At 43.6% G+C, this 26680-nt stretch overlaps 2 protein-coding genes across 4 annotated transcripts in view; one reads left to right on the forward strand and one right to left on the reverse strand.

Moving 5' to 3' along the window:
- Nucleotides 1–1601: 1601 nt before the first annotated feature.
- Nucleotides 1602–21316, forward strand: MINDY2 (MINDY lysine 48 deubiquitinase 2). 3 transcript variants are annotated; one of them, XR_014162704.1, is made up of 10 exons: nucleotides 1602–2594; nucleotides 7685–7742; nucleotides 10691–10782; nucleotides 11565–11723; nucleotides 12251–12353; nucleotides 13418–13560; nucleotides 14426–14599; nucleotides 15395–15592; nucleotides 16475–16594; nucleotides 17756–17891. XR_014162704.1 is itself a non-coding variant. In XM_081887680.1 (9 exons), exons 1-9 carry the CDS (start codon nucleotides 1776–1778, stop codon nucleotides 17879–17881), a joined length of 1872 nt encoding a protein of 623 aa, XP_081743806.1. In that variant the 5' UTR covers nucleotides 1603–1775; the 3' UTR covers nucleotides 17882–21316. The 3 variants fall into 3 exon arrangements, 2 of the variants coding, with proteins under 2 accessions (XP_081743806.1, XP_081743807.1); XM_081887680.1 differs by lacking the exon at nucleotides 16475–16594 and having other exon boundaries at nucleotides 1603–2594; nucleotides 17756–21316; XM_081887681.1 differs by lacking the exon at nucleotides 16475–16594 and having other exon boundaries at nucleotides 1605–2594; nucleotides 10691–10755; nucleotides 17756–21316.
- Nucleotides 21317–24881: 3565 nt separating this feature from the next.
- The window catches only part of SLTM (SAFB like transcription modulator), a 41294-nt gene continuing 39495 nt past the window's right edge, over nucleotides 24882–26680 (reverse strand). The window contains exon 21 of the mRNA XM_081887622.1: nucleotides 24882–25500. Within this exon, the coding sequence (XP_081743748.1) occupies nucleotides 25392–25500 (109 nt within the window). The 3' untranslated portion in view covers nucleotides 24882–25391. The remainder of the gene's footprint in view (nucleotides 25501–26680) is intronic.

Genomic DNA, 26680 nt, shown 5'->3' on the forward strand with positions numbered 1-26680 from the left:
TGCTTCAGGTTACAGACACTTCAGGTTACAGACTCCGCTAACCCAGAAATAGTGCTTCAGGTTAAGAACTTTGCTTCAGGATGAGAACAGAGGTTGTGCTCCGGCAGCGCGGCGGCAGTGGGAGGCCCCATTGGCTAAAGTGGTGCTTCAGGTTAAGAACAGATTCAGGTTAAGAACGGACCTCTGGAATGAATTAAGCACTTAACCCAAGGTACCACTGTATTGTGTTTGCATCAGACTCTTAACTTCAGGGTCTTGGTTTCAAACCCTGCATGGGAGAAAAGATTGCGGGGAGTTGGACCAGATGACCCCCCAATCCCCATGGTCCCAACTCTAAGATTCTGTGAAAACATTTTGCAAAGAGAACTTTGCATTAGGCATGCTTGTCTCTAGCTAATGCAGCACAAGGGAGTAGATGTTTCCATTTGAGGATTTATTCTAATTGATGACTCATTACTGGAAAGTCTAGCAGAGATCTCTCACAGAACGAAGATGGATCCTAAGAACACAGTGTCTCAAGCATTGGATGGAGGCAACAGCAGGAGTAAAAGTTAACTGTTTTAACAAGGAAGTTACTTAGGATCTGGGACCAGAGAGAGGAAAGCTTTTTGAACTTTTAATAAACAAAAATCTGCCCTTGTTCCCTTGTGGGGGACACAAGAGCCTTTAGAGTCCTTTGTAGGTTTTCCATCAGTCGGAGAAGATAACAGAGGCCAACCAGAGAATATTGAGAAGCAAAGCAGCTTGGAAGCCTGATCTTTATTGAACTGTTGCAACAGGGGGCTCCCCCCACAAGCAGGAGAGAGGAGGAGGACCCAGAACCAAGGTGTGTTGGCCCTTATATAGCTGAAGACCTCCCCTCCATACATCATACATACATCACAGAGTGTAACCCAAGACCACCCCCCACAAACATCATACCTACATCACAGAAAAGGTGGTCTACAACAGAAATTTGAATGCTGTTGTTTTGCCTTATCTGATTGCCTTTCCTGGTAGTCTGGCCATTCCTTTGAGATGGTGATTTCTTAATTCCTGAGACAATGGGAAGGTTCCCTCACCCCCTCTCTTCTTGCAGAGAAACACGTGGTCAGCTTGGGAGTCAAAATTATTTCAGGACTGTTTTCCTGTGCTGCTTCAGACATGTGGTTTATATATTTATGTATGTGTTTGGTTGGAACATTTATGAAATATATAAGACCTTCAATTTTTAATTTCAAACTGCATTAAGGATTACAGAGAAGACTTGGACAGCATCGCTAGTTTGTTTAGAAACCAATGCGTTGCTCTGTGTTCTGCAACTTTTATTTGTTAATAAACCTTAAGACTGTTTCCAGTAAAGCTTTGACACACATTATTGAGGGGGAGAGCAAATTCATTTCTCTTCTGCTCTGCACAAGGTCCAGATTAGGGAACTCACTTACAGCAACTCTAACAGAGGGGGCTGAAGCTGCGGCTGTGTGTGTATGTGGGGGTGTCTATCTGTTCCCCCCCCCAAACGACTCCCCTGACAATCAGCCCCCTTGACCGAGGACTCCCCACCAAACCGCGCCCTTTTTCGCACGCGTCACGCGCATGCGCCCCGCAGCCAGCCCCTCCCCTGGGCAGGGCGGGGAAGGGGCGTGGCCTCTGCCTGTCATGGCGTCCGAAGGCCGCTTGGGCCAGAAGCAGCCGTCTCGGTCGCGGCGGCGGCGGCGGCGGCGCTGTTCATGCTGCCGCCGCCCGTAGCGGAGACGCCTCGCTGACCGAGGGAGGGGAGCTGTCCGCCGAGGGCAATGGAGGGCCTGGCGGAGCTTCCGCCGCCGCCAGCTTTGCTTCCTCCCGCCCCCCTGGGCGCGCTCGAGCGGGGCGGCGGCGCCCCTGAGGCGAGTCGCGTCTCCCCTCAGGAAGAGGCGGGAATCGCCTCAGAGCCTGACGAGGCGGCGGCGGCATCTGAGGAGACGCGGGAGGAGGCGGAGAAGCGGCGAGGGGCGGGAAGCTCTTCGACGGTCCTCTCAGAGGCGGCCGCGTCCCTCGCTTCCCGCCTGGAAGAGCCGCCGCCGGTGGCCGCCCGAGATGCGACGACGCCCGAAAGCCCCTCCCAGGCTGAGGCGGCCGCGGCTCCGTCCCCAGGCAGCGGCAGCAGCGGGGTGTCGGGGCCCGGCTCGCTGAGCCCGGCGGGCGGCGAGGAGTCGGCGAGCCTGGCCGACTCGCTCGGCTCCTTCTCCAACCTGCCGTCCTGCGACGGGGCCAGCATCTCCGACCTCAACGGCGGCGGCGAGGACGACGACGACGACTCCGAGGAGGCGACGGCGCCGCCCAGGAGAGCCCCTGTCGCCGGCGGAGAAGACGACGAGGATGGAGTCAGCCCTAGCAAGGGGGCTGCGGCAGGAACTGCCTCCGTCGCCGCCGCCGCCTCTTCGTCGTCGTCCTCCGCCTCGCCATCGCCGCTCCTGCTCCTCCCGCCGGGCGCCAAGGAGCGCTTCCCGGGTCAGTCGGTCTACCACATCAAGTGGGTGCGCTGGAAGGAGGAGAACACGCCCATTATCACCCAGAACGAGAACGGGCCCTGCCCGCTCCTGGCCATCATGAACGTACTGCTCCTGGCCTGGAAGGTGCGTGGCGGGGCTGGGGGAGAAGGACCAGGCCAGCTGCACGCCTCGCTGGCCTCCCCAGGGACAGGCAGCTTCCTAGATAAACTGGCCAGGAGGGCTGTCCTCTTTCCTTATCCTTTCAGGGGAAGGGCCCGCTGGTAGGGGCAGAGGACCTGTATTTTGCATTCAATAAGATCGTGGGTTCAATCCCAGGTACCTCCACGTAGGGCTGGGAAGCACTTTCACAGTGGCATCCTGGAGAACTATTGGTCTAGAGCAGTGTTTCCCAACCTTGAGACTCCAGCAGTTTTCAGACCACACTTCCCATCATCCCTGACCACTGGTCCTGCTAGCTAGGGATTATGGGAGTTGTAGTCCGAAAACAGCTGGAGCCCCAAGGTTGGGAAACACTGGTCTAGACTCTAGAGGATGAGTGTGATCCCTCTTGTCAGGCTGCTTCCTCTGTTACATGTGTGGATGTCTTCCCTTGTCTGCCATGCCCAGGAACTGATCACCCTAGGTGCAGAGGAGCAGTTGCACCCAACATCATTTGGGGGGTGCGGGTTGCACATGTGTGACATCACTTTAGCATGTTCCTTTGAGATTGTTAGCAATCATTAAAGAGACAGGTTAGTGCGAATGCCCCCTCAAGTTTCAACGAGCAGGGCATCCTGCCCACAGATACTGAGTGGGCCTCCTGGAGTTGGCACAGCTGCCTAGGTGAATTTCTCTCTGGGTATGGGCAGAATGCAGGTGAGATAGCCAGTTTAGGAGGCCGATGGTGTGAGGTTGGAGGCACAACCTGGGACCTACCCTGCGATGCAGCTCCTGGAGTGACACTGCCTCATTGCCAGAATTGAAGTAAGGCGCAACTTACAGTGGTACCTCTGGTTATGTACTTAATTCGCACTGGAGGTCTGTTCTTAACCGGAAACTGTTCTTAACCTGAGGTACCACTTTAGCTAATGGGGCCTCCTGCTTCCTCCCGCCACGCGATTTCTGTTCTCATCCTGAAGCACAGTTCTTAACCTGAGGTACTATTTCTGGGTTAGCAGAATCTGTAACCTGAAGTGTATGTAACCTGAGGTACCACTGTACTTCAGTCTTGCTAGTTGTTTCTGTACATAGCAGGGGTCTTTCCCTTTGCCTCAGGCTGCAAGCCCTGGCAGGGTGCCTCTCCTTTGGAAGTTTTCTACAGCTCCGCAATTCATCTTGGGAAGGTAGAGAGTCCCAGGTTCAGTCTCTTATTAAATAGGATCTAGTTTGCACATGGTTAACCAAGCTATGGTTTATTGAGCCTGCACAAGTGTGCTGTCAGAAAGGAACTCAGACCCACTTTGCTTCTCCCTGGTTCTCTTAGTTCAGTACAGTGTGCTGCTAAGCCAAGGTTTGGCTTGTCATGTCATCTAAACCCAGGCTGACAGTTAAGCTCTCTTCTTAACCTCAAAGTTGTATCAAGAGTCTGGGTTTGGACAATGTGTTAAGCCAAACATAAGTTTAGGTCTGACATGCACCTCACTGACCTGAAGACTGGGAGGGGGAACAAGGCAGCTGTGATCTCCTCCATGGGAGCCCACACATTCATTCTAAGCCCATAGCATTACATGTAAATGCATTCTATACCATCTAGCCCAGTATTGTTTGCTGTGACTGGTAGCTACCCTCCAGCCCAGGCATAGTCAAACTCCGACCCTCCAGATGTTTGGGACTACAATTCCTACCATCTCCGACCACTGGTCCTGTTATCTAGGGATGATGGGAATTGTAGTCCCAAACATCTGGAGGGCCAGAGTTTGACTATGCATGCTCCAGCCTCTCAGACATGGGAGAAGGTTTATTCCCACCATCCGACCCTTTTTAACCTGTGGTGTAGGAAGCTGAAAGTGGGACCTTTTGTTTGCAAAGCTGTATTTGCTGTTGAGGTGAGGTTTCCCCCCATACAGTATGTTGAAAAGAACCAGTGCTATTTTTCTAGAAAAAATGGTGCTGGAACTCACCATGAACACCTCCCTTCTTCTCTAATAATAGCAGTGGCGCCCACCTGAGAGATGCCTGAGTTCCTGAGGTGCTGGAACTGAGTTTCTGTGAGTCCTGACTGACAGAAAGCCATACAAAGAACATATGAAGCAAGTAGTCTTAGGCACAGTCACACCCGTTGTCCATCTATAGTCCTGGGCAATTTCATCTGACAGAGATCTACAAACTATGCCCCTGTAGCTAAAAGCAGAAGAGCATGTATGTATGTGTTCTGCAACGTAATTGTAGCCAGCCAGCCCCTGACATGATGACTCCAAATGTTGCTGCCACTTGGAGGAGCTAATAGCAGGTAGTGGTGCAACAGGCTGACTCCGTCTAAGGCAAGCAATGAGAGAGCCAGTGTGGTGTAGTGGTTAAGAGCGGTGGACTTGTAATCTGGTGAACCGGGTTCACATCCCTGCTCCTCCACATGCAGCTGCTGGGTGACCTTGAGCTAGTCACACTTCTCTGAAATCTCTCACCCTCACTCACCTCACAGAGTGTTTGTTGTGGGGGAGGAAAGGAAAAGGAGATTGTTAGCAGCTTTGAGACTCCTTAGGGTAGTAATAAAGCGGGATATCAAATCCAAACTCTTCTTCTATAAGTTCTGTGGAGGCGCAGGGATGGACTCTGGTAATCTTTCATAATGTGGCACCCTGTGCAAGGCTAACATTTGGCACCCCAAATGGATCTTCTCAATTATGGATTTCCTCGTTTTTGTGCTCCCTTGGTTTGGTGCACTGTTGTGGGGAGCCACCTGTACCACCCTAAATCTGGTGCTGGGAGGTGTGAAATGACACCATTACTGTTTTCTCACCTCTCCTTCTGTTTTAGAAGCCATAACTCAGCTTTTGATTCCATGCTGTGATTACAGAAGGTTCCAGGTTGACCTCCCATTAAAATAATAATAATAAAAAATTTTATTTATATCCCGCCCTCCCCAGCTGAAGCCGGGCTCTGCAAAGAATTTTGTCTGCTTCCTTAATACCCAAGACACTGACAGCCAGTTAGAATATGCTAACAGTATTTTTTTTAAAATAATTTTTATTAAATTTCCAATTGACAAACCAATCATATCACATTAATTCCAAATTATACCAATACATAATAAACTCCAGATATTTAGCTGAATTTTAATTTTTTGTTGAATATGCTAACAGTATTATTCTTGCTAGGTGGCTGTCTATGTACAGAAGGAAGCTAACATTTATTTTATATTCTGCTTTTTAGACCCAAGAGGCTTTACAAGTAGCTTACAAAGTGTTCTCAAAATAAAGTAATCTAGTATGACTATTTTGGGGACAAGAGAGAAGCTAGTTTTGAGAAGGGCTGTGAATTCCTTTGGCCAAAGATCCTGAAAGGAGTGGTAAACTGGGAGCAAATGATAAGCTCTTCATTTGGGAAGGATTTTTTCATGTTATCTCCAGTTTGATCAACTACTATTAGATTAACTTGGGTTGGTCTGAAAAGGGTTTATTATTCTAGTGGTAAAAATCACATGTTTTGCTGGGGATTTGGCAGTAGAATTCCAGCAGGGAGAAATTTCGTTTTTGTGCTGTTACAAGCCTCACACAGTTTCTTTGCATCTACACTTTCTCATTAAGTAAAACATGAGCTATTGAACATTGGCTTCCTGTTGGGATATTGTTTTCAAAAATAATGCATTTGTTACCTGCCGAGTTAGGGGGGTAGTGTTGCACAAAACGTTGCAGGCGTAGTATAGTAGGAAAACACATACTAAACCCACGGAACCTACTGACTTTTAGTCCCCTGGCTAGTGCATGGGGCAAGAGTGTGCAAATTCCTTTCACCTCTGTATATCTATTTGCAAGGTGCTGGAAACCTAAATCAAGCTTGTTTCTCAGACAGCACTGTTCAGAACACAGAGAACCGTTGCAAACAACATTGTTACAAACAATGTGATACAAAATGTGATATATTCCATCTTGGAAACCAAGTTATTTGCCAAACAAATCTCATTCTGGAAATGCATTCAGCATCTTACAGAAATGGAAATAATTATGGTCTCCATATACAGTAAAGGAATGTGTACATATGGCATCCTTTTATGTTGAACATTAACTTCTCCATTTTGAAAGTTTCCATGGAAGAGAGAATTACTTTGTCAACTAATGCATCTTCTTTAACCTTACTGCTGCCTGAAACATTCCATTTGCAATCTGTGTCCTCGCTATTCTTCTCAGCGTTGTTAATGTAGCTTTGAACAGTAGTTCAAACATACATTAACAGCTCTGAGAAGCATAGCAGTTCAGCAGCTCAGATAATTTCATCTGTAGCCCAGCATTCAGAATCTTAAGTGATGCTGGGATTTGTTTCCACCAAGAGACCCAATGAAATTCTAGTCTTCCTGAAAGACAGTCCTATGCATATGTTGCCGTAATATCACTTGCACAGTGACCTAGCCACACACTCTATTCCAGTCTGGTAAGGCTCTTTGGGACTCATTGTGTACCAGGTGTTGATGCAGACTTTATATAAATTGCTGAAAATTGCACATCAGAATGATTTCAGTAGCTTCTGCATTTGAGGAGACATTTATGTTTCTTTGCAGTCACATAAAAAACAAAAAACAGGTATGCAGTGCTAATGCTGCTGACCACTTGCAGTATGCTTACATAGTTCTATATAAATGAGTAACCTCTGTCGACTGAAACATATACACCAAGGGACTTATTTTGGAGCCTAAACTTGTGAGGTGCTTCAATATCAAGGACAACTAAACACTAATACTGGTTTTCTGAAGTATGTAGAACTCTTAAGTTGTAGTAGTAAAAACAATCCATGGAAAGAGAAGTCATCAAAAGAATAATATCTTCAGCTTTTCCTAGATGTAGGAATTTGGAAGCAGCAGAGAAATGTGTCTCTCTCACTTGGGGAGTTGACCTTTGTACTTCTTGGTGATTTTTAATATGGTTTCCAATAGTTGATAGGCAGGCTTATTTCTACATGTAACAAAAATATCTGTGGCTCTTGTACATCTACAGTGCAAATTTAGATATTTAACTCTTACAAACTTTTATTGTCTTTTAAGTACTGTGGAAAAACAATTGAGCTTAAATTCTCTTCTCTCACAGGTGAAACTGCCACCAATGATGGAAATCATAACTGCTGAGCAGTTGATGGAATACTTAGGTTAGTACTAATAACACTGCATGTGTAATTTGTATTGAGAAAAATGGTTAATTCCTAAGCAAGGATTGTTTAGAATCTGGCAGGATAGCCTGCTTGGCAGTAGTTGAACGTTTAAATTAGCCTTGAGCCTGTTGTTAACTTTAAAATATCATGGGTGTAGTCAGCTTGTGGGTTGGAGAAGCCTGGCCATGCTAGAGTGAGATGATCCTTGGACACTGAAGGACTCCTCTAGAAGCTATACATAGCTTCTAATTATTGGGGCCCTAACTAGCTCTTGTCTACCTAGCAGTTCGAAAGCACGTCAAAGTGCAAGTAGATAAATAGGTACCGCTCCGGCGGGAAGGTAAACGGTGTTTCCGTGCACTGTTCTGGTTCTCCAGAAGTGGCTTAGTCATGCTGGCCACATGACCCGGAAGCTGTACACCAGCTCCCTCGGCCAATAAAGCAAGATGAGCACCACAACCCCAGAGTCAGTCATGACTGGACCTAATGGTCAGGGGTTCCTTTACCTTATACTAACTAGCTCACCTTTGCTTACTAAGGACTATTATTTCTCTCCCCTCCCACTGGCCCTTCACTTTGGATCTTGGCACATGGTTGGGAAACAAGGGCCTGGGGATTTGTACCCTACCCTTCTCACTGATTTGGTTAGTTTGGGTGATGTAAGACTTCAAATGTTATTTCTGTTCTTGCATTTTGTCTCTTTAAATTTGAAAAGGAAAATATCTCCAACACTTGCTACTACAATTGGCATGATTTCTATGGGAAATCAGATTTTTCTTTAGTTAAAATGGAACTGAGTAGGCTAGGAGTGGCGTTCACAGTCCAGCAGTCCTGAAATGTATTGGTTCATTCTGCAGAGGGAGTTCAGCGGCTCCACTTTAATTTCATAGAATGGATTTGCAGGGGCCATGACTCATTCTGCCCTTAAATACTTCAGAATACTATAGACTTGTTTGGTTGTCTCTCCAGGGAATAATTTAACAGCTAAAAATTGAGGGATGCTACTCAGTAATATAGGATACACTGATTGATGTGTACTGTAGGAATATTATAGCAAGGGGCAGGGAACCTTTTCTGCTCCCTTTAATGGGATGGGAGTGGGAATTCCTTTTGGGCTGCATGCTAGCCATGGGCTGGTCCAGAGCCAAAAGAAAGTGGGGCCACCCATTCTCTCCTGGCTTATGTGGTGAATGTGGAGGAAAAGAAGTGGAAGGAAGAAGTGAGCTGCCAGAAAAGGGGAAGATCAGTCACTTCTTTCAAGTAGCTCACTGTATTTCTGTACTGGAGGAGGAAGAGAGGTGTCTTCTTTGCTGCCCTGCAAGGCAGCAAAGTGGGCTTTGGGGGGTCTGAGGAGGAGAGACTAAAAGCGGGAAGGGAATGCACCATGGGCCAGATGTTTTGGCAGCTCTCCACACTTGTTACAGAAGAAGTAATCTATTGGTTGCTCTTTAGGTAGCATTTGTTTTTGTGGTTGCTAATTGGTGATAAAAGGTTGATACGCTGGAAGCAAAATCTTGAATGCACAATTTAAAATATTTTATGTTACTGAAGAATATAACAGTTTGAAGTGTTAAAATAGATGTTAAAGCTGATATAAACAAGAAGAAGCCACTCAAAGTTGAGTGGGGAATGTAAAGCTCAGGCAAGCGTGATTCAGGGAGAATGACTCTCTTGCCAAAGCTTAATCCAGGCTTCACCAACCTGGTGCAGTCCCAAACATCTGGAGGGCAACTCTCATCAGCTGCAGCCAGCAGAGCCATGTTGAGGTTGGGTGGGGCTGATGGGAGTTATAGAGCAAAACATCTAGAGGGCTCCAGGCTAATGAAGGTTAGCTTAAATCTTAATGTTTTCCCCACTTCATTTCTCTCTCTCTCTGTTTGAGTTAATCATAGAACCATAGAACTGTAGAGTTGGAAGGTACACTGAGGATCATCTAGTCCAATCCCCCCTCCCCAAAAGCAGGAATATCAACTAGAGCAGGCACCACCAACCTTCGGCCCTCCAGATGTTTTGGACTACAATTCCCATCATCCCTGACCACTGGCCCTGTTAGCTAGGGATCATGGGAGTTGTAGGCCAAAACATCTGGAGGGCCGAAGGTTGGGGATGCCTGAATTAGAGCATCCATGACAGATGGCCACCCAAGCTTTGCTTTAAAGTCTCCGCTGAACAAGAGTCTGCCACCTTCTGAGGGAGTCCATTCCACTGTCAAAACAGCTCTACTTGTCAGAAAGGTGTTCCTGATGTTTAACTTGAAACTCTTTTCTTGTAACTTGAAGCCATTGGTTCTGGCAGCCTTTAAGATATTTGAAGGTGGCTATATTCACTCCTCTCAGTCTCCTCTTACCCAGCTCCCTGCAGCAGTCCTCAGAAGGTTTGGTTTCCAGACCCTTTATCGTATTGGCCACCCTCCTCTGCTCACATTCCAGCTTGTCAATATCCTTCTTAAATTGTGTTGCCCAGACCTGGACACAGTACTCCAGGTGTGATCTGATCAAGGCAGAAATAATCACTTTTGCACACCTTTGGAGGACAAGTATCGGACACTCTTCTTGTATCTAACCACACCATTTAATAACAAAAGGCTCAACATTCCAGTTATCAGAATGAATCAAAAGTTGAAATTGGCAGGTCAAAGTACAGGTTTTTAGAAAAACTAATTTTATTGCAACAGATTATTCAGCATATAAATACACTCCTTGATTTGTCTCATAAATTCCAGCTTTGTCTTTCAGGGCATACCTGAAAGGAAGCTGACTCATGCTAGTAAGCAGCAGCTTTCTAATTTTGGGTATTTGCTTGCATCTTTACAGCCTCTCACAACTAATCTCCTCTAATTGATACTTTTTTGTCCTGTGAAAGAACCAATAAAGCTTTAACAAGATTAGATTGCTTTTGATTATAAAGTTCCAGCTTTCAAATTAGAATCTTTTGTTTTCTTATAGGGGACTATATTCTTGATGCAAAACCAAAAGAAATATCTGAAATTCAGCGCTTAAACTATGAGCAGGTAATAAATAACAAGCTCTTCTTAAGAGTAAGTGGCATTTTCTAGTAGTGAATTAAACCACTTAATCTCTCTCCCCCTCCCCATTCATATTGTAAATTTAAAGCATCTGTTTAATCATATTAAAAGCAAGAGTAAATCAATGGAAGACAGACTGCTACATTAAAGAAAGAATTATGCATTACATATAGCAACACGAGCTACACTCTTTATCTTGTTTGTGAGATGAAATTCTTTAGTGAATTAACCTACAGTTCTTCTTTCTGCTAAAGTCTAGTTAACAAATGATAGGATGGCTTAATTTTTCTCTGTAATAAGTTTGTTTTCCATTACTTTCATAGAGTTTTTAAGTAATAAAAAACTTGAAGGGAGTAAATTACCAATAAGAAATTTGCAGTGAGTTGAGAATTTCCTGATTCTCCTGAAAAACCTGAAGCAGTTAATTTTTTAATGATGGGCATTTGCTAACCCTTGGTAGATTTCAATATGAATCAGTAAAATGTGTTAAATGTTATTTATTTGTTAAAAGTTCGTGGATATTATTGCTCTCAGAAACTATGGTTATAAGATTTGGACACTTTATGTCCTTTGGCAATGTTTTAACATATTGGTAAATGAGGTTATAATCTGATTATTGGTCAAGTCTCATCCTACTGTAAATGATAATTTTTTATACTTTCTACTGTCTTCATACAGCATTAAGAACTCAACAGCTTCAGATTTTTTCTGTAATCTGCTTTTAAAATACTGTTATTAATACTGGTATTGTGTGTTGACTGATGCAAACAGTTAAGTTTTCCTTTTTTTGGCAGAATATGAGTGATGCAATGGCAATCTTGCATAAGCTTCAGACAGGTCTTGATGTGAATGTGAGGTTCACTGGTGTACGAGTGTTTGAGTACACACCTGAATGCATAGTGTTTGACCTTCTTGATATTCCATTATACCATGGATGGCTAGTAGATCCCCAGGTAAGCAAGGAGAGGGGATGTGTTAATCCTATGGGTGTGGTTTATGGAATTTGTCCCCAGCTCAGAGGATGGCCTGTAAAACAAGTTCATATAAGAACTTAAGTGAACATTTAAAAGCTACAACGGATAAACACAAAGATAAATATAGTAACTAAATTTTTTACAGATCCTAAAGACCAACTAAAAGTGCATCAGTACAGCTGCCTTCTTGTAACTAAGAAATAGCATGGAAGGTCCAAAATGTGGCTTTGAGTAATTGCAGAGTGTGGGTGCCACCACAGCAAAAACCTTTCCAGTAGTCACCCAGCTCCCTTCCTAAAAAAGAATCATGCAAAGAATGATACTGGTGGATGGGCAGTTGCATATTGTTTTAGTCATCACTGTGTACTGGAAAATACGTTATATCATTCCACCTGTGTGTGCCATCACAGTAGTGTGTTTTTAACTATTGGTAGCATTAACTTGTCTTTCTCATAATAGACACAAAATATCAGTCAAGCTTGGTGTACCTTTTCTCTCCCCCACAGACTGCTGACATTGTGAAAGCAGTTGGTAACTGCAGCTACAATCAGCTGGTGGAGAAAATAATTTGTTGTAAGCAGTCAGACAACACTAAGCTAGTTGATGAAGGTGGGTGAATTGCTTAAGAATGTTAGAAAAACACTATTTGATCATATCAAATGTCCAACTAATCCAACATCCTTTTTTCAAACATGGACCAGTCAGAAGCATTAAGACAATGCTGTCATTCTTCAGCAACTGGTAGCTGACATGAATAAAATCCATAAGAACTTAAGGACCCTGCTGGGGCAGACTAAAGGCCCATCCTTTTTCCCATAGTAACTAACTGAATGTCTCTGGGAGGCCCACAAGCAGAGCATGAAGGCAATGGCCCCACCCGGTTGTTTAGCAGCTTCCACAGTTATAAAGCCATCTTGGTCACATGCATGAATGAGGCGTATTGGGGGGAAATCTCTGATTTTAAGCATAGACCTATTGAGTAGAATTCAACTAAGTCCTGCTCAGAGTAGACCCACTGAGATTAATGAACAGTTAATGTCCAGTAACTTAAATTGGTGTGCTCTGAGTCGGACTAGCATTGAATAGTCTTTGACTCCAATCCAGTGGCCACTTAACCTAGAAGCAAGCCTGTAACTCTGCTTCACAATCAACCTCTTCATCTCATTTGAGTCTAGCAGGCTTTGTAGTAATTGAATTCCTTTTTATTTTATCAGCAAACCATCCTTAACTCAGCTGTTTTACACTGAAATTGTCTTGTCCTCCATGCGGTTCTAAGCTGACACTCTCCAATTTTCAGATAAATGTCATGCTTAGCTGGGTACTACAGTACAGCAGGTTTAGGCCCCGAATATCTGAAAAATGCCTCCTTAATACCCAAGAGTCTGTACTGAAGATAAACAGGGGGTTCCTCTTTGTATTTCCACTACCCTTCATAATTTTTGGGTGTGTGTGTGGCCTGGGAGAGGGTCTTTTCTGTGGCAGTTTATAAGAGGTGTCTCTGGCATTGTATAGTTTTAGCCATATGCTGAAGAAGCACCTTTTTACATAGGCCTTTGACTGTGTGTGTGTGTGTGTGTGTGTGTGTGTATCTACCCTATTTTCTTGACTGTAATTGTTTTAAACTGATTTTAATATTGTATTTTTAAATTTCAGTAACCCACCTTTCTTCGCAGGTTCCATAGCAGAACAGTTCCTAAACAACACAGCCACTCAGTTGACCTACCATGGGTTATGTGAGTTGACTTCCACAGTTCAAGAAGGAGAACTATGTGTGTTCTTTAGAAACAACCACTTTAGCACCATGACCAAACATAAGGTATATGGCTGTGAACAGTTTCTGTATTTTATCTGAGCTTGTTAACTAATGAAGCTCATGAGTTTGTGGCCTGCTCCTAGTTGATGTCCATTTGCCCCTAAAGTGTCATGTGGCTGCTTTGCCCGAGAACAGGGATAAGGAACCTGTGGCCTTCAATATGTTAACTACTAGTCCCATTGTCCCATGTCACTGACTATGCTGGCATCCCCGATCTTTTCCTATTGAGGAATGTGTGTTGGCTTCTAAATGTGTTTCCTTTGGCATATTTTCAAACTCCACATACATGTATGCTCAAGTAGTTCAGTTTTAATTCTTCTCTCTAGGGTTGTAGCTGTGACTTGATGATCAGCCTTCTTTTACTAGAATCCTGTGTATCAAAATGTACAGCCAATGAATTAAGTTGATATCCACATCTGCACACTGTTATGCCATTAGATAGTGCCATGTCTCCTTGAATCTCTGCTGGGTACATTCAGAGACTATAGTGTGGGGAACCTGCAGCCCTCCAGTTGTTAGACTATACAACTCCCATCATCCCTGGCCTTTCGCCATGCTGATGGGAGTTGGAATCCAACAACTTATGGCAAGCTGCGCTTCTGGAGGAAGTATAATAATGCATGAAATAGTCGCAGATGTGAAATTTTAGCTGATAGCTATAAACTGATGATTGACTATGGAAAGTTGCATAACTGTGCAGCAAGGTTGCAGACTCCACAAGTATGGCTCCTAAAGCTAAAAATACTCAGGAGATGGTCACTAACTTCATCCCAAACAATGGACATGGTATTAGCAGGAATCAGCGCTCCCTCCCCATCCAAATTAGTTTCCAACAGCACATGTGTAAAAGAATTTCCTTTTCGTTTAGGGCCAGCTTTATCTCCTGGTGACAGATCAGGGTTTCCTTACAGAAGACAAAGTTGTTTGGGAAAGCTTACACAATGTAGATGGGGATGGAAACTTCTGTGATTCTGAATTCCATCTACGACCTCCATCTGATCCAGAAACAGTATACAGAGGACAGCAAGATCAGATAGATCAGGTAGATTTGCTTTGCCTTTTCAGTACTTGGGATGGATGCAATTTCCCCACTAGCGCTGTATGTAAATCGTGCCTTGTGTCAGCCTCCTTTTCCCTCTTGATTCTCTGAAAGCAGAATAAACTAGGCAGAACTCAATGTCTGCTTCAATTATGTAGTCATTTAGCATAACATTACGTTTCTTAAGAACCTCAGTAGAGTCATGCTGAATCAGACAGAAAACCCTTCCTTTTCCAGTATCCTGTTCCCCACAACAGTGAACCCGCTGCCCCCGGGAAGCCCATGAAGAGGGCAACAGCCCTCTGCACTGCTGTCTTCCAACATTTGGTGATACCCAGAAGCATGCAGTAACATTTAGCCATTGAGAGCCCTATCCATGACTTTGTCTAATGCCCTTTTAAAGACATCTATAAGGACACTGGATTATTTGAAATATCATTCTCCGTCCTTGAGATCTTGAGGGCAGGCAGGAAGTATCTGAGGGATGCCTTTTGTCCATGATATCCGGAAGCATGAGTTGAGGTTGGACAAAAAGCCTGCTAGATTCTGTACACTAAAAGCTGCTGAGTGATCCAGCAGTTACAACTTGTAACCAAGTCAGGGCTGCATGGTGCCCAGCAATTTTTTACCCGCTTCATTGTGGAAGGAGGCTTCACACATCAGCTTTCATGCAGCTGCTGAAAGTGATATTTATTTTGTTTATGGAGGAAAGCTGAAAATTTGGATGGTGGATACAATCTCACTGGTTGATTGTATTGTGCCAACTAAAGCAGTGTTCACCATGGATTTACATAATAGGATTATTTGATGGCATTATCCTTGCAACAAGAGCAGCAAAGCCAAGACATTAATTGGGAGCAGATACCAGAAGGAATCAGTGACCTTGAACTTGCCAAGAAACTTCAGGAAGAGGAGGACAGACGGGCTTCTCAGTACTATCAGGAGCAGGAGCAAGCTGCCGCTGCCACCGCTGCTGCCACTGCTGCTCAGGTTCAGGTACGGAAGTTTGGCTCCTGGTGGCCCTTGTATTCTGCCAGCAGCTTTCCTCATAGTCCTGTCTTCTGCATGCTTGCATGGAAGCATTTCCTGTTGAGTTGGTTGGGGCTGTAGCTCAGCGACAGAGCTGGGAAAGACTTCTGTCTGAAACCCCGGAGAGCCCCTGCCAGTTGTTGTAGACAATACTGAGTTCACTGGGTCAGTGATCTGACTTTAACTGTTAACAGTTCTGGAAGTGTAATGTTGAAAGGCGAGGTATAAATTTATCCAAAGAATTCTGTAGCTGGACAGCTGATGTGAGGTATGGCTCGCATCTGGGGCAGAAGTCCTTAGAACATACATTAGGGTCTGCTTTGAGAGGCCTTCCTGAGGACTTGAGGGACCAGGCCTGCCTGCCATTGTTTGGCATAAAAGTGAGTTGCTAGAACCTGTATCCCCAAGGCCCATTTGCAATTTTCTCCAGCAAATGCACACATCGCAAATCAGTGGACACTCAGGGGTTGTTTTCTCCCTTGGGAGTAAATGGGGCCTGTAAATGTGGCATTGCAGCCACAGCAAGCCCTGTTGGGCACGGCAGGCCTCCTCCCACGGTGTGACATTGCACGTTCCGGGCTTCCACAATGTTGGGGGGAGCCTGGCATGCCTGCATAGGCCTGAAGCGGTGACCCTGGTAAAATGATCAGCCATGTTGCCTGCTGGCAATGAGTAGTTTTCAGTAAAAATAAATAAATCCTTAATTACATCAAAAATAATTGACAGTATGTAAAATTCAGTTGGTAGCTGTAGGTTTCACACCCTGAAAAACATACATGATTACTGAACAAATGCGGAACACACAGTGCAAAATCTGTAAATAATGCGAGGGAAATTTTTATTTTTTAGATTTCACTTATGGATGAAATTGTTTCTTAGAGGCTGAGGATTGGTCTGTCTTCTGCATGTTATACACCAATATATTCCTAATTTAGCCTGCTATCTGACACTGATCACATATCTATTGAGGTAACCTAATGTAAACTAATGCTTCCCCTCCCTTTTCATCTATTGGCATATTTTCTTTCAATGACATGGACTTTAACATGGGGTGTTTGGTACCATCTTGGGGGATTAAGGTACTATTTTTTATAGTTAAGCACTGGACTCCTAAAACCCCGGGAACCAGCCCTTGTTGCTTTAGCAGGTGCCAAGCAACCACAGTTGAAAAACCAACCCTGCAAGGTAGTGCAGCTGCCACCATGACACTGATCCAACTAGGCTGGACCAGGAAACTCCCATAACATTACCAGATATCACATGACATACACTGGGACAAGAGCAAAAAACCAGACTGTCTGTTCTTGTACCTCTGGTCCACAAAAATTGTTCAGTAGCTATGAAAACTGGATTCAGTAATAAGGCTTCCAAAAAAGCTACATCAGGGTTGAAATGGTAGATTTATTAACGTACCGGTAATTAAAAATAATAGCATAAAATCAAACCTGCATATTCTGAAAATACAATTAGAAAATACAGTTAAGAGTACATTTGGGAATTACAAAACAGAACAAAAACAGCAAAGCTCACTTGTCCAGCTGCATACAAACTGCTAAGAGCCATTTATCCCACAGAAACTCAGCACATAGCTCACAGGTGTGGCAATGGTGCTGCGAACAAAGATGTGAGGCAACAGACAAAAGAGTAAAGGCAACTTCATGAAATGGATCTAGATAATCTGCTTCATGAAGGCCTGCCTGAAGCTGACAAGCCACCTTTCCTAGGAATGGAACACAAAGTTGTTAGGCTATCTTTCTTTGTCTTTATGGTGGCACAAGAATCACTTTCTTTGCAACAAGTTCACACAGAGTGAATTCTGAAGTGAGTGGTGGGCCTCCATCTTCCAGAAAAGGAAATGTGAAAATTCCTAATGGGGTGGGGAGTAGTTGGTGACAGTATACTACACTCCCTTGTCCCCCCTTCAATGATGAACTTGGCTGGCTGGTCACCATTTGATGTTCAGCAGTGCTTGGCCCAATGTGGACAGTATCTCTTAGTTGGCCTTAATGAGTGTTTCTAAGCCTAAATGATGCCTGGCTGATCTGTTCTGAGCCTTTCTTTGCCTGAGCAGTGGATGAAAATACTTCAAATAAATAAGCTGCCTTTCCCCCTCCCCTTTCCTATTGATAGCAAGTGCAAGGAGCTGCATCTCCCTCAACTGGAAGACAATCTGGGAGTAGTGAGCGGAAAAGAAAAGAACCTCGGGAGAAAGAAAAAGAGCGAGAGAAAGAGAAGAACAGCTGTGCCATTCTATAACAGGAGGGGGACTCTACCTGGACCCAAGCACATATCCTTGAAACACAAACAAGGAATTCTAAGGACTCCAAGCTCCACATGCCGCCTGTGCCTGATAGCCCCACAGAGGATGGTGCCCCCAAGACCATTGAAGTCATGCACGCTCTCTTTCAAAGGGATTTGAATGAGGCTGCCTCTGCCTTCAATGCATTGTGAGAAAATAACCACCTTTGTGGAGGGGGAGTCCACACTGCCACAGGTTTTGACCTGTTGGAACATAACTAACTCAAAATATTTGTTAGTAAATCTGCTTGTCTCTGTGATGAAAGGAATTAAATGGTTCTCATATTGGGCTTCTGCCAGAGGTCTGTACATCAGTTGCCACAAGAGGACCATTTATGGTGTGAAAGCAATCTTTCAGGCTTCTGGGCATCTCTCAGCCTGTAGCTCACCTGTTTTATTGGCTTTTGGGTAGGTGTCCCCTGAGCTGTCTTCAACCTAGGTGAGACCTGGGTCTGAAAAGTATTGGTTAAGATTACTCAGAAATGGCAAGAGAAATGGAGGCTTGTACCATATTTGAGTCAAGCTCACCATTGTACTTGGCCCTTTTCTGTTCAATACAGATGAGTGAGACCGGAGCTGTTCTATTATTTATTGATCTCCTCTATGCAGGAGTAGGTGACTGGAAGGAAAAGCTGATGTGCTGTAATCTGTGGAATTAAAATTGCTTGATACTTGCCTCGCCCCCCCTCGCCCAAAGTACCTTGGATGAGTAATATGAGGATGTGTGTGATTATATGCCTTATCAAGTGTACTGTAGGTAGATAATCTGTATCATGTCCATGCAGCTCTAAAGCACACTTCCACAGAGTATGAAAATTGTTCCACTATGCTCTGGGGCTGTGGTCCTAACTGCATATGCGAACGAATCTCCTGGATTTTGGTGGGACTCACAAGGCAGTTATGGAGGGAAGGAGCATTGAATATTTGGAAAAGATACTTGGCTGTAAACACTTAAAGTAGAACTTTGGGGAATCACATTTTATAGAGGACAGCATACAAATGAACATGCTACTTCTCATAGTAGTGATAGTATTGAATGTTACTGTCAGAGGGAGGAAATTCCAGGCCATCCTCACCAGGAAGGCGTTGGCCTTCATCCTTTTGATAACTTTATATGTCAGTCCGTAGAGGCTACTTGCTACAATCACAAAGCCTGGATAATCGCATCTATAGACAAACCTCATCCCTGCCTAACATTCAGTGTGGCAATCTTTCTACTGAGGTGGTTGGTAACAAGGTGCCATTGAAATGGGAGGGTTGGATGCTTTCCTCCCTGAAGTTCCTTTAGGAGCAGAGAGTCCAGTCTAATAATTAGATACCCTGTTTCTAACTTCCATTTTGCAGCAGCACCAAAATACCTTAAGTCTCAGATGAGGGGGAGGCCGTGCCCTGAAGTTAGTTCTAGCCAAAGTCATTTCCATGAGAGATGCCTACTGCTTGACAGGGTGCGTGTATTTGTCCCCTTTAAATTAAGTCTAAAATATTGGCCTTCAACTATTGGTCTGAAAGGTAAACATTTCTGGCAAATTTGCGAACAAACAGAATGGCTTTATTCAGAACTGAATTTACCCTTGTATTGCATAACATTTTAAAGAGTATCTCTTCTTGTACTATTTCAGAGTATCTTATTTCACATATGCACATTACCCTAACCCTCTGTTAGACAATAGTGCCATCTTACATTATGGATGAGATTTTAACACATACGTTAGCACAAAGCTGTATCAAGGCTTTTCTTTTTGCAGAAAAAATGCGAAGGTGTTTACATTAAGTGTACGTTTGTTCCATTTCCAGTCTGTTTTTACATTGGCAATTGCAATAGTCAGTCATAGTGAAAGAAATGCCTGATGCTCCTATTCATTGTTTCCTCTTCATTTACAGTAGGGTATGACTCTCTTGCTTTTATCTGAATATCAAGGAAGTTAGATTTCTATGATGTGGCTGGTGTTGTGGAGTCAGAAAGCTCCAGCAGATGGAGGGCCTGCTGTGTGCAATGAGCTATGACTTCCTCCCATTAGGCAAGAGGTAGTTTCTAGGAGGGCTAGCTCTGAGGTCATGCCTGGCCTTACGTTGACAATCTCATACTTTGGTGCAGCATGCAGAACCTTTTCAAGATGTGGATTTGCCCTAACAGCATGATCTTACCATTTAGGTTTTTGGCAGACTTGTGTGGTTGGTGGTGGTGTTCTGAGAGCCTCAGAAGCTGCGGAGAGGAAAGATGGAGTATCTATGTCTTCTAGCCCTAACAACCCAATTTTTAGCCTCAGGTCTATTTGCTTGTATTAGTGAGTAGCTGGTGGGCATAGTAATAGGGGCCATGCTGAGTTGTTGGTGCTCAAGGCTGCATACCTCTCCCTAAGGTTGCTGCCATTGATGGGGTTCCTGATCATTCCTGCAAAGACTTAGCCTAGGCTTTTAACTTGCAAGCAAAATCAAGTTTAACACAAAACCACATGCTTGTCATGTATTTCCCTTCTGCTGCCTCTTAAAAACAAAACATCACATCACTTCCAGAAGACTTGATTATGTAGAGAGTGAAGGGTGTGGAAAGACTTAAGGCCCTTAAGGAACACAGGCTTTTGCCTTATCAAAGCTTAATAATGTAGAGCAGGAGTGTAGGATCTTTTCTTTTTTTGCTGTGGCTATGTAATTGATGTTATAAATGCAGAGATTCATCAGTGTCACCACTTAAAGCACTGCCAAATACTTTTATAATTTTGTAAAAGGCACTTATGTGTAAGACGTTGCTTTTGAAAAAAATCATGACAGTTGTCCTAAATGGCATCCTTTAACAATTAGAATGTCTTAGTTCTCTTTCACTGCAGCTGTTTCTTTTTGTTTTTGGCTTATGGCTGTAGAGCGGGAGTGAATGTTGTGCAACCATTGTGGCTGGGGCCAATCGTATGGATTTTTCTCTTTATTACTGGCTGGGAAATAGCACACAAGTCCACCTCTGACTGCAATGGCAGTATTCAGAAACACAAGCTCCCACTGCGTGGGGTAGAACCACTGAAAGCTGGTTTCCCATATGGCTTGCTCAGTTAGTGTGTTGCGGGGGGCAGTATCTGTCTTACTCCGTAAATACACGTATGTGCAACCTTCAGGCAGCAAATACAGCAGCACTTCCTGGCTTCTGTCCATCTTTAGATTCCAACCCACATATCTCAGCCACAGGCTGGCATCTAGTTGATCAGATACTTTGCATGGATTTACACTGTGATCAGCAGCTAGCTGTTTTCTGTTGGATCTTGTCAACCTACTTTGATGTATTGAGCTGACAACTGTTGGCATTCTCACTGTTTTCTTTCTAATTTTTAAATATATATATTTATAATTTTTAATAGTCTTAAAAGTGACTTCCTCATGTAATAAAAATTGATTCAACTGCTGAAATGACTCATGGAGTATTTAAGCAAAGAACAAAACCCATAGGGGGACAGTCTGGTTTGCCCTTGCTGAACTTGTACTGTAGCATCCTGCTAATTGTGTGTTTTATTGCTTCAGCCTGCATCCTCCTCAATGGAACTGTTAAAAACCAAAGAGAACCTACACAAGGTCAGAGACACCTGTGGAACAATGTAAAACCTATGATCTAAAAGGTAGCTTCAAGAGCTGGGTGCTGTAGCTTCAAAAGCAATCAAGCTTCCTTTACAGGCAATTTGTAGCCATAAACAAGACCTTGCCCACCATGCAATCCATCTCTAGTTTGAGGTAGCTGCCAGACGGTGCAGGATATTATTATTTACCGGTATACCCCGCCCATCTGACTGGGTTTCCCCAGACACTCTACAAGGCTTCCAGCAAAAAAAGGAGGGAAAGTCAAACATCAAAAAGTTCACAATACAGGGCTGCCTTCAGGATTAATTTCCCAATTATAGCCACATGTGTTACAGAGCAGAGGGATAGATCTCCAGCTGAAAATCTGCATCTACAGCATGTAGAAACATTCATTGAAAGCAGTTTCCCTTGCTGGCCCAAAGTCTGGCAAGAGCCTTAATATTTTTCTAAAAAGGCAAAGGTGTAATTTGCAGGATGAATGCTGTGTTCATATTCAGTTATCAGTAGGCTTTTCCTTGATACACATTCCACTGAAAAGACATAGACATGCCAAAAGACAGAAAACCGAAGCAGGCATAGATACCAGCCAATATTATTAGAGAAGGGATGAGCAAGCTATGCCTCTTTACTAATCCCTGGCCACTAGCAGTGATTCCTGTGGATGAGAGACTCCCAACAACTGAAGAGCCACTGTGTTTTCCATCACTAGATGGTGTTTGGTGGTGTTGTTTCTAAATAAAAACTAATGGGACGCGGGGGGTGCTGTGGTCTAAACCACTGAGCCTCTTGGGTTTGCCGATTGGAAGGTTGGCGGTTTGAATCCCTGCGATGGAGTGAGCTCCCGTTGCCCTGTTCCGGCTCCTGCCAACCTAGCAGTTCAAAAGCACGCCAGTACAAGCAAGATAAATAGGTACTGCTGCGTTGGGAAGGTAAACGGTGTTTCCATGCACTCTGGCTTCCGTCATGGTGTTCTGCTGCACCAGAAGCGGTTTAGTCCTGCTGGTCACATGACCTGGAAAGCTGTCTTTGGACAAACGCCAGCTCCCTCGGCCTGAAGGCGAGATGAATGCCACACCCCATAGCCGCCTTTGACTGGACTTAACTGTCCAGGGGTCCTTTACCTTTACCAAAACTCTTGTTGAGAAAAAGTAAGTAAGCTCATAACAGGTTTATAAAATTATGGATGAGGTAGAGAAAGCAGTAGGGATGTGTGTGTATATATATTCTGTTGAAACTTGGATCACTTAGGAAATTTAACCTTCCTTAATGCCTCAATAACATAATTACAGACACCACCAACCTGGTGCTCTCCTTTCAGACTACAATTCCCATCAGAATGTAGGAGATGGTGTCTATAATTATTGGGGAAGGCTGCTTTATGGTGTTTGCTGCCACAAGATGTGTGTGATAATGTCTGTCATCTTAGTAGGGTTTAAAAATGGATCCAAACCAATTCATAAAGGACGTATTTTATCAAATAGTTACATTCCACCTTTCATGTTGAAACAACAAAGGTTCAGGGGCAGAGGCAATGTTTCAGCTACTAGAAAGGGCCCCTGCCTTCCTGTGAGCTTGCCACTATGGGAAAGCTGCTGGAGTTGATAAAGTTTATTTTAAATATGTAAGCACTTAACAGCTATCTTACTTGCCTTTAGTTTGATAGCCCCTTTATTGTGCAACTGAAGATATGGTCAACACAGTGTTTTGTTTGCTGGTTTTTGTACAGGGCAGAGGCCACAGCTAAACATGCCAAATGTGGGGTTATTGTAAAGTTGGAACACACTTGGTTCATGGAATAATTTTTAAGAATAAATGGACACAAACCTGACATGCCTCTGATGTGGGCTGATGTTTATATCACAGGACACTTTTTTTGCAGCTGTCTAAAAGGTCTACCTGAGTGGCATTTAGGAATGAAAATGGCCAAGTGTATAGAACATTCCCCCCCCCCCCCGGATGTTACATAGGTATTTTACACTGTTTACAAGCAGCATACTGGTATGCAAGAACTTGGGCCTGAATGAAAACAGGTGGATTGCTTTTTCCGTAGCATAATTAGGCCTTAAACATTTGCAAGTAGGAGCTCTTTAAAAACCATCTCCTTCCACACAGAGTGGCCCACCTACATCGTTTCCTATATAAAATCCAGATGGCTGCAGAAGAAGTGGAACACAAGACAGGTTCTGGTTTTTACAATAGCGCCTACAGGTGTTCACCTGACTAGTTTTAAACACACAAACAGCAAGAACCCAGCACTTTAAAGGAATGTGAGATGGTGTAATTAAATTGCTGTTTGTATTGACTCTGTTAGCACTATTTTGCTGTTGCTTAAGTTGTTTTATTGTCGCTAGCCTGCTTGAATGTCATCCAATGGAAACACGTGATATATATTTTTTAATTTCTGGAAAAATGGCAATCAGGGTAAGGCTGTACATGCCATGGTATCAAAGAAGTACAGACAAATGAGAGAAAAGGATACTGATTAGATAGTTCACATTCCAGTTTTCATTTAACTTTAAGCTCAAGTTTCTAGTGTTCATGGTTAAAATTTGTTCAAAAGTTTGAACAATGCCTTTGCTGTTATACTATATAACTTAAATTTGATGCTGTATTTCTATTTTTATGCTTTGATTGTACTTTTTTAAAATTCTAAGCTGCCCAAAGAGCTCTTGTTATGGGCAGTATATAAAATGTTAAAATTAAATAAATGCCTGAACACTCTAGACCAGAAGTCAGCAATGGTGCTTTGTCGCATTCCTTGTTCCCTTCCTCCAGAATCATTGTGCTTTTATGCAAAAGAGTAAAAACAAATGTAAAATTGGACAAAAGTGCCAATATGCGTAATTCACACAGGGTAGAGAATCCAGCTTTCCTTGACAATGGACATTGCAGCACTGAATACTGAAAAATGTAGACTATGGGTACTTTTCTGTATATCACCCAAGTAAATCTTTCAGATAAAATGGGATGTACCTTAAGAATGAGGCAGATTTCAAGAGGACATATGTGAACAGCCACTTCCCCAGCTTGGCTGCTGAAGGCCAAGAGCAGAACACAGCCAAATCTTAAGGCCACTATGCTCTGCTGCAAATGGAGTCTTATTATTATTTTTTAGCAATGTCATCTGGGTCTGGCCGTTTCCATTACTGCAAGCCATGAGTGGGGCTGCTGGAAGGGAAACGGGGCAGGGGCCAAGTAAGAGGAAGACTCTTATTCTGCACTTTTCACACAAAGTTTTCAGATGTCATTACAACATTGCTTAATTAAATGTGTCTGTTTTTACTGTGATCTTACCTCAGTGACAGGAACAGAGAAAGGAGTTACTCCTAGAATGACTTACTGCATAGGACCAGCCAATTTCAGCTTCCCAGACAAACAAACCAGACTGTACAAGTGGCAATACAGATTATGAAGCTTTATTTCAAAAGGATACAGTGGCCAGGATACAGATCCACTCAGTTTAACAACTCTCCAAAAATAGGTTACATAATACCCAGAAATCAAACAACCAACCCAACCCTTATTCTCTACCCATTCTAATGTACAATTGGGTTATCTGTGTGTTTTGTGGTAAGTACCTAATTTTCAAGCCTGACATCACAGAGCTAAATTGTAAATTAAACTACTGGGTGCAAAACAAATCATCTCTTTGTACAGCGGTTCACATGTTTGGTTCCAATTAATTTCAGAGATCCTAGTGTTACAGGGGGAAATGCTCATCAAAAAAGTACAATGAACTATCCAAAATCCAAACAGCCTAACTTATTTAAAATGCCTCCAAAAAGGAGGAAAAAGTAATTATGGTAAAATTAAAAAAAGACAAGTTCTCTTAGCCAAGGCTTCTTCGTTCATAAAAGATTTCCAATAAGTTATCTTGAAACCAAGGGGGGGAGCAAGCAGGTCAGCGGGCTTAGAATCTTCGTGGTGGTCCACTCTTAAACGGTTTAAATCCTGAACCACTTCCCCTCTGCATGGAATTGCCCGTAATCTGTACAACTCTATTAATGGGCGAAGAATTACTGGAATAAAAGTTGAAAAAGAAGCAGGTTTAAAAAGAAGTTTCAGAGGAATTAACATCTCACTATCCAGAGTGCTGAGCAAGGCAAAGTTCTCACAACCTGATCTTGTTACAGGTGTAAAGGCTGACACATTGGGGAGTTCCCACTCAACCATGCGCTGAGACTGGCAGGCTACTGAGAGAACAGCAGCTACTTTTTTTGAGACTGGGGCCAGAACACTCCTTAGTGTGCATCAGGGAGCTAGCAACCCATGCTGGAAAACATTCAGCGTAATCATGTTCAGGTGCAGAGAGCTTTAAAAAGATGCCCAACCGAACTGGATTTTATACTGTGACCTATACAGATGCTGCCCAGGCCCAGGGCCTCTGTCCAATTTCCTCACTGGTCAAGCTTTATCTGCTCAGGTCCAAGGGGATTTCTCCTTATCCAGAGCACATCATGCTTACAAACTAACAATATGAGTAGTTATGTTTCATGTGTTTCCAAAGCCCAACTAGATTCAGACAATATTGTATGCAGCCGTGAAACTCTCTGCAAAGCTTACTCAACTGTACTGCCAAGCTTCCCCTGAGTCATAGGAATTATTGTTATTACATTTATTTCTTTCCCATCTTTTTCCTAGACTGGGACTCAAGTGGCTTAAAGTTAAAAAGCTAAAAACATTGGCAAGATATTCATTTAACAGTAATTGAACACAAATAGAAAAACCCAATATAAAAACTATTAAAAATACAGATGATAGCATTAAAAGCTCCACAGCACCAACCATTCCTTCAACAGCCAGTTCCTAAAGATCTGCTGGAATAAAAATGTATTCACCAGCTGACAGAAGGACAAGGAGGGAGCCAGTCCAACCTCTCTAGGAACAGAGTTCCAAAGTCTGCACCTAATCCCATCCTCAATCAGGGCAACTCAGATTTGTGCCAGCAGTGGGGGCAGAGTACCCAATCCTGCATTGCCTCAGAGATCCGGGGTGATCCAGAGTAAAAAAGTAAACCACCTGCCTGAAATGTGGCAGAGTTACACCCCTCTTATAGGGGCTACCATGTCTCCAAATTCCTCACACCCATGTCAAGAAAATGGCGATTTTGGTGTCCCAATGCAAGTTGCGGGGGTTTCTGAAGCTTTCTTTTTTTAGACTGAAATCCAGAGCTCAGGGCCAATTCAAAGTGGGCTCCGA

This window comes from Podarcis melisellensis (genome assembly GCF_964234715.1).
Source record: "Podarcis melisellensis genome assembly, chromosome: 14".
In the NCBI taxonomy this organism is placed as follows: Eukaryota; Metazoa; Chordata; class Lepidosauria; order Squamata; family Lacertidae; genus Podarcis; species Podarcis melisellensis.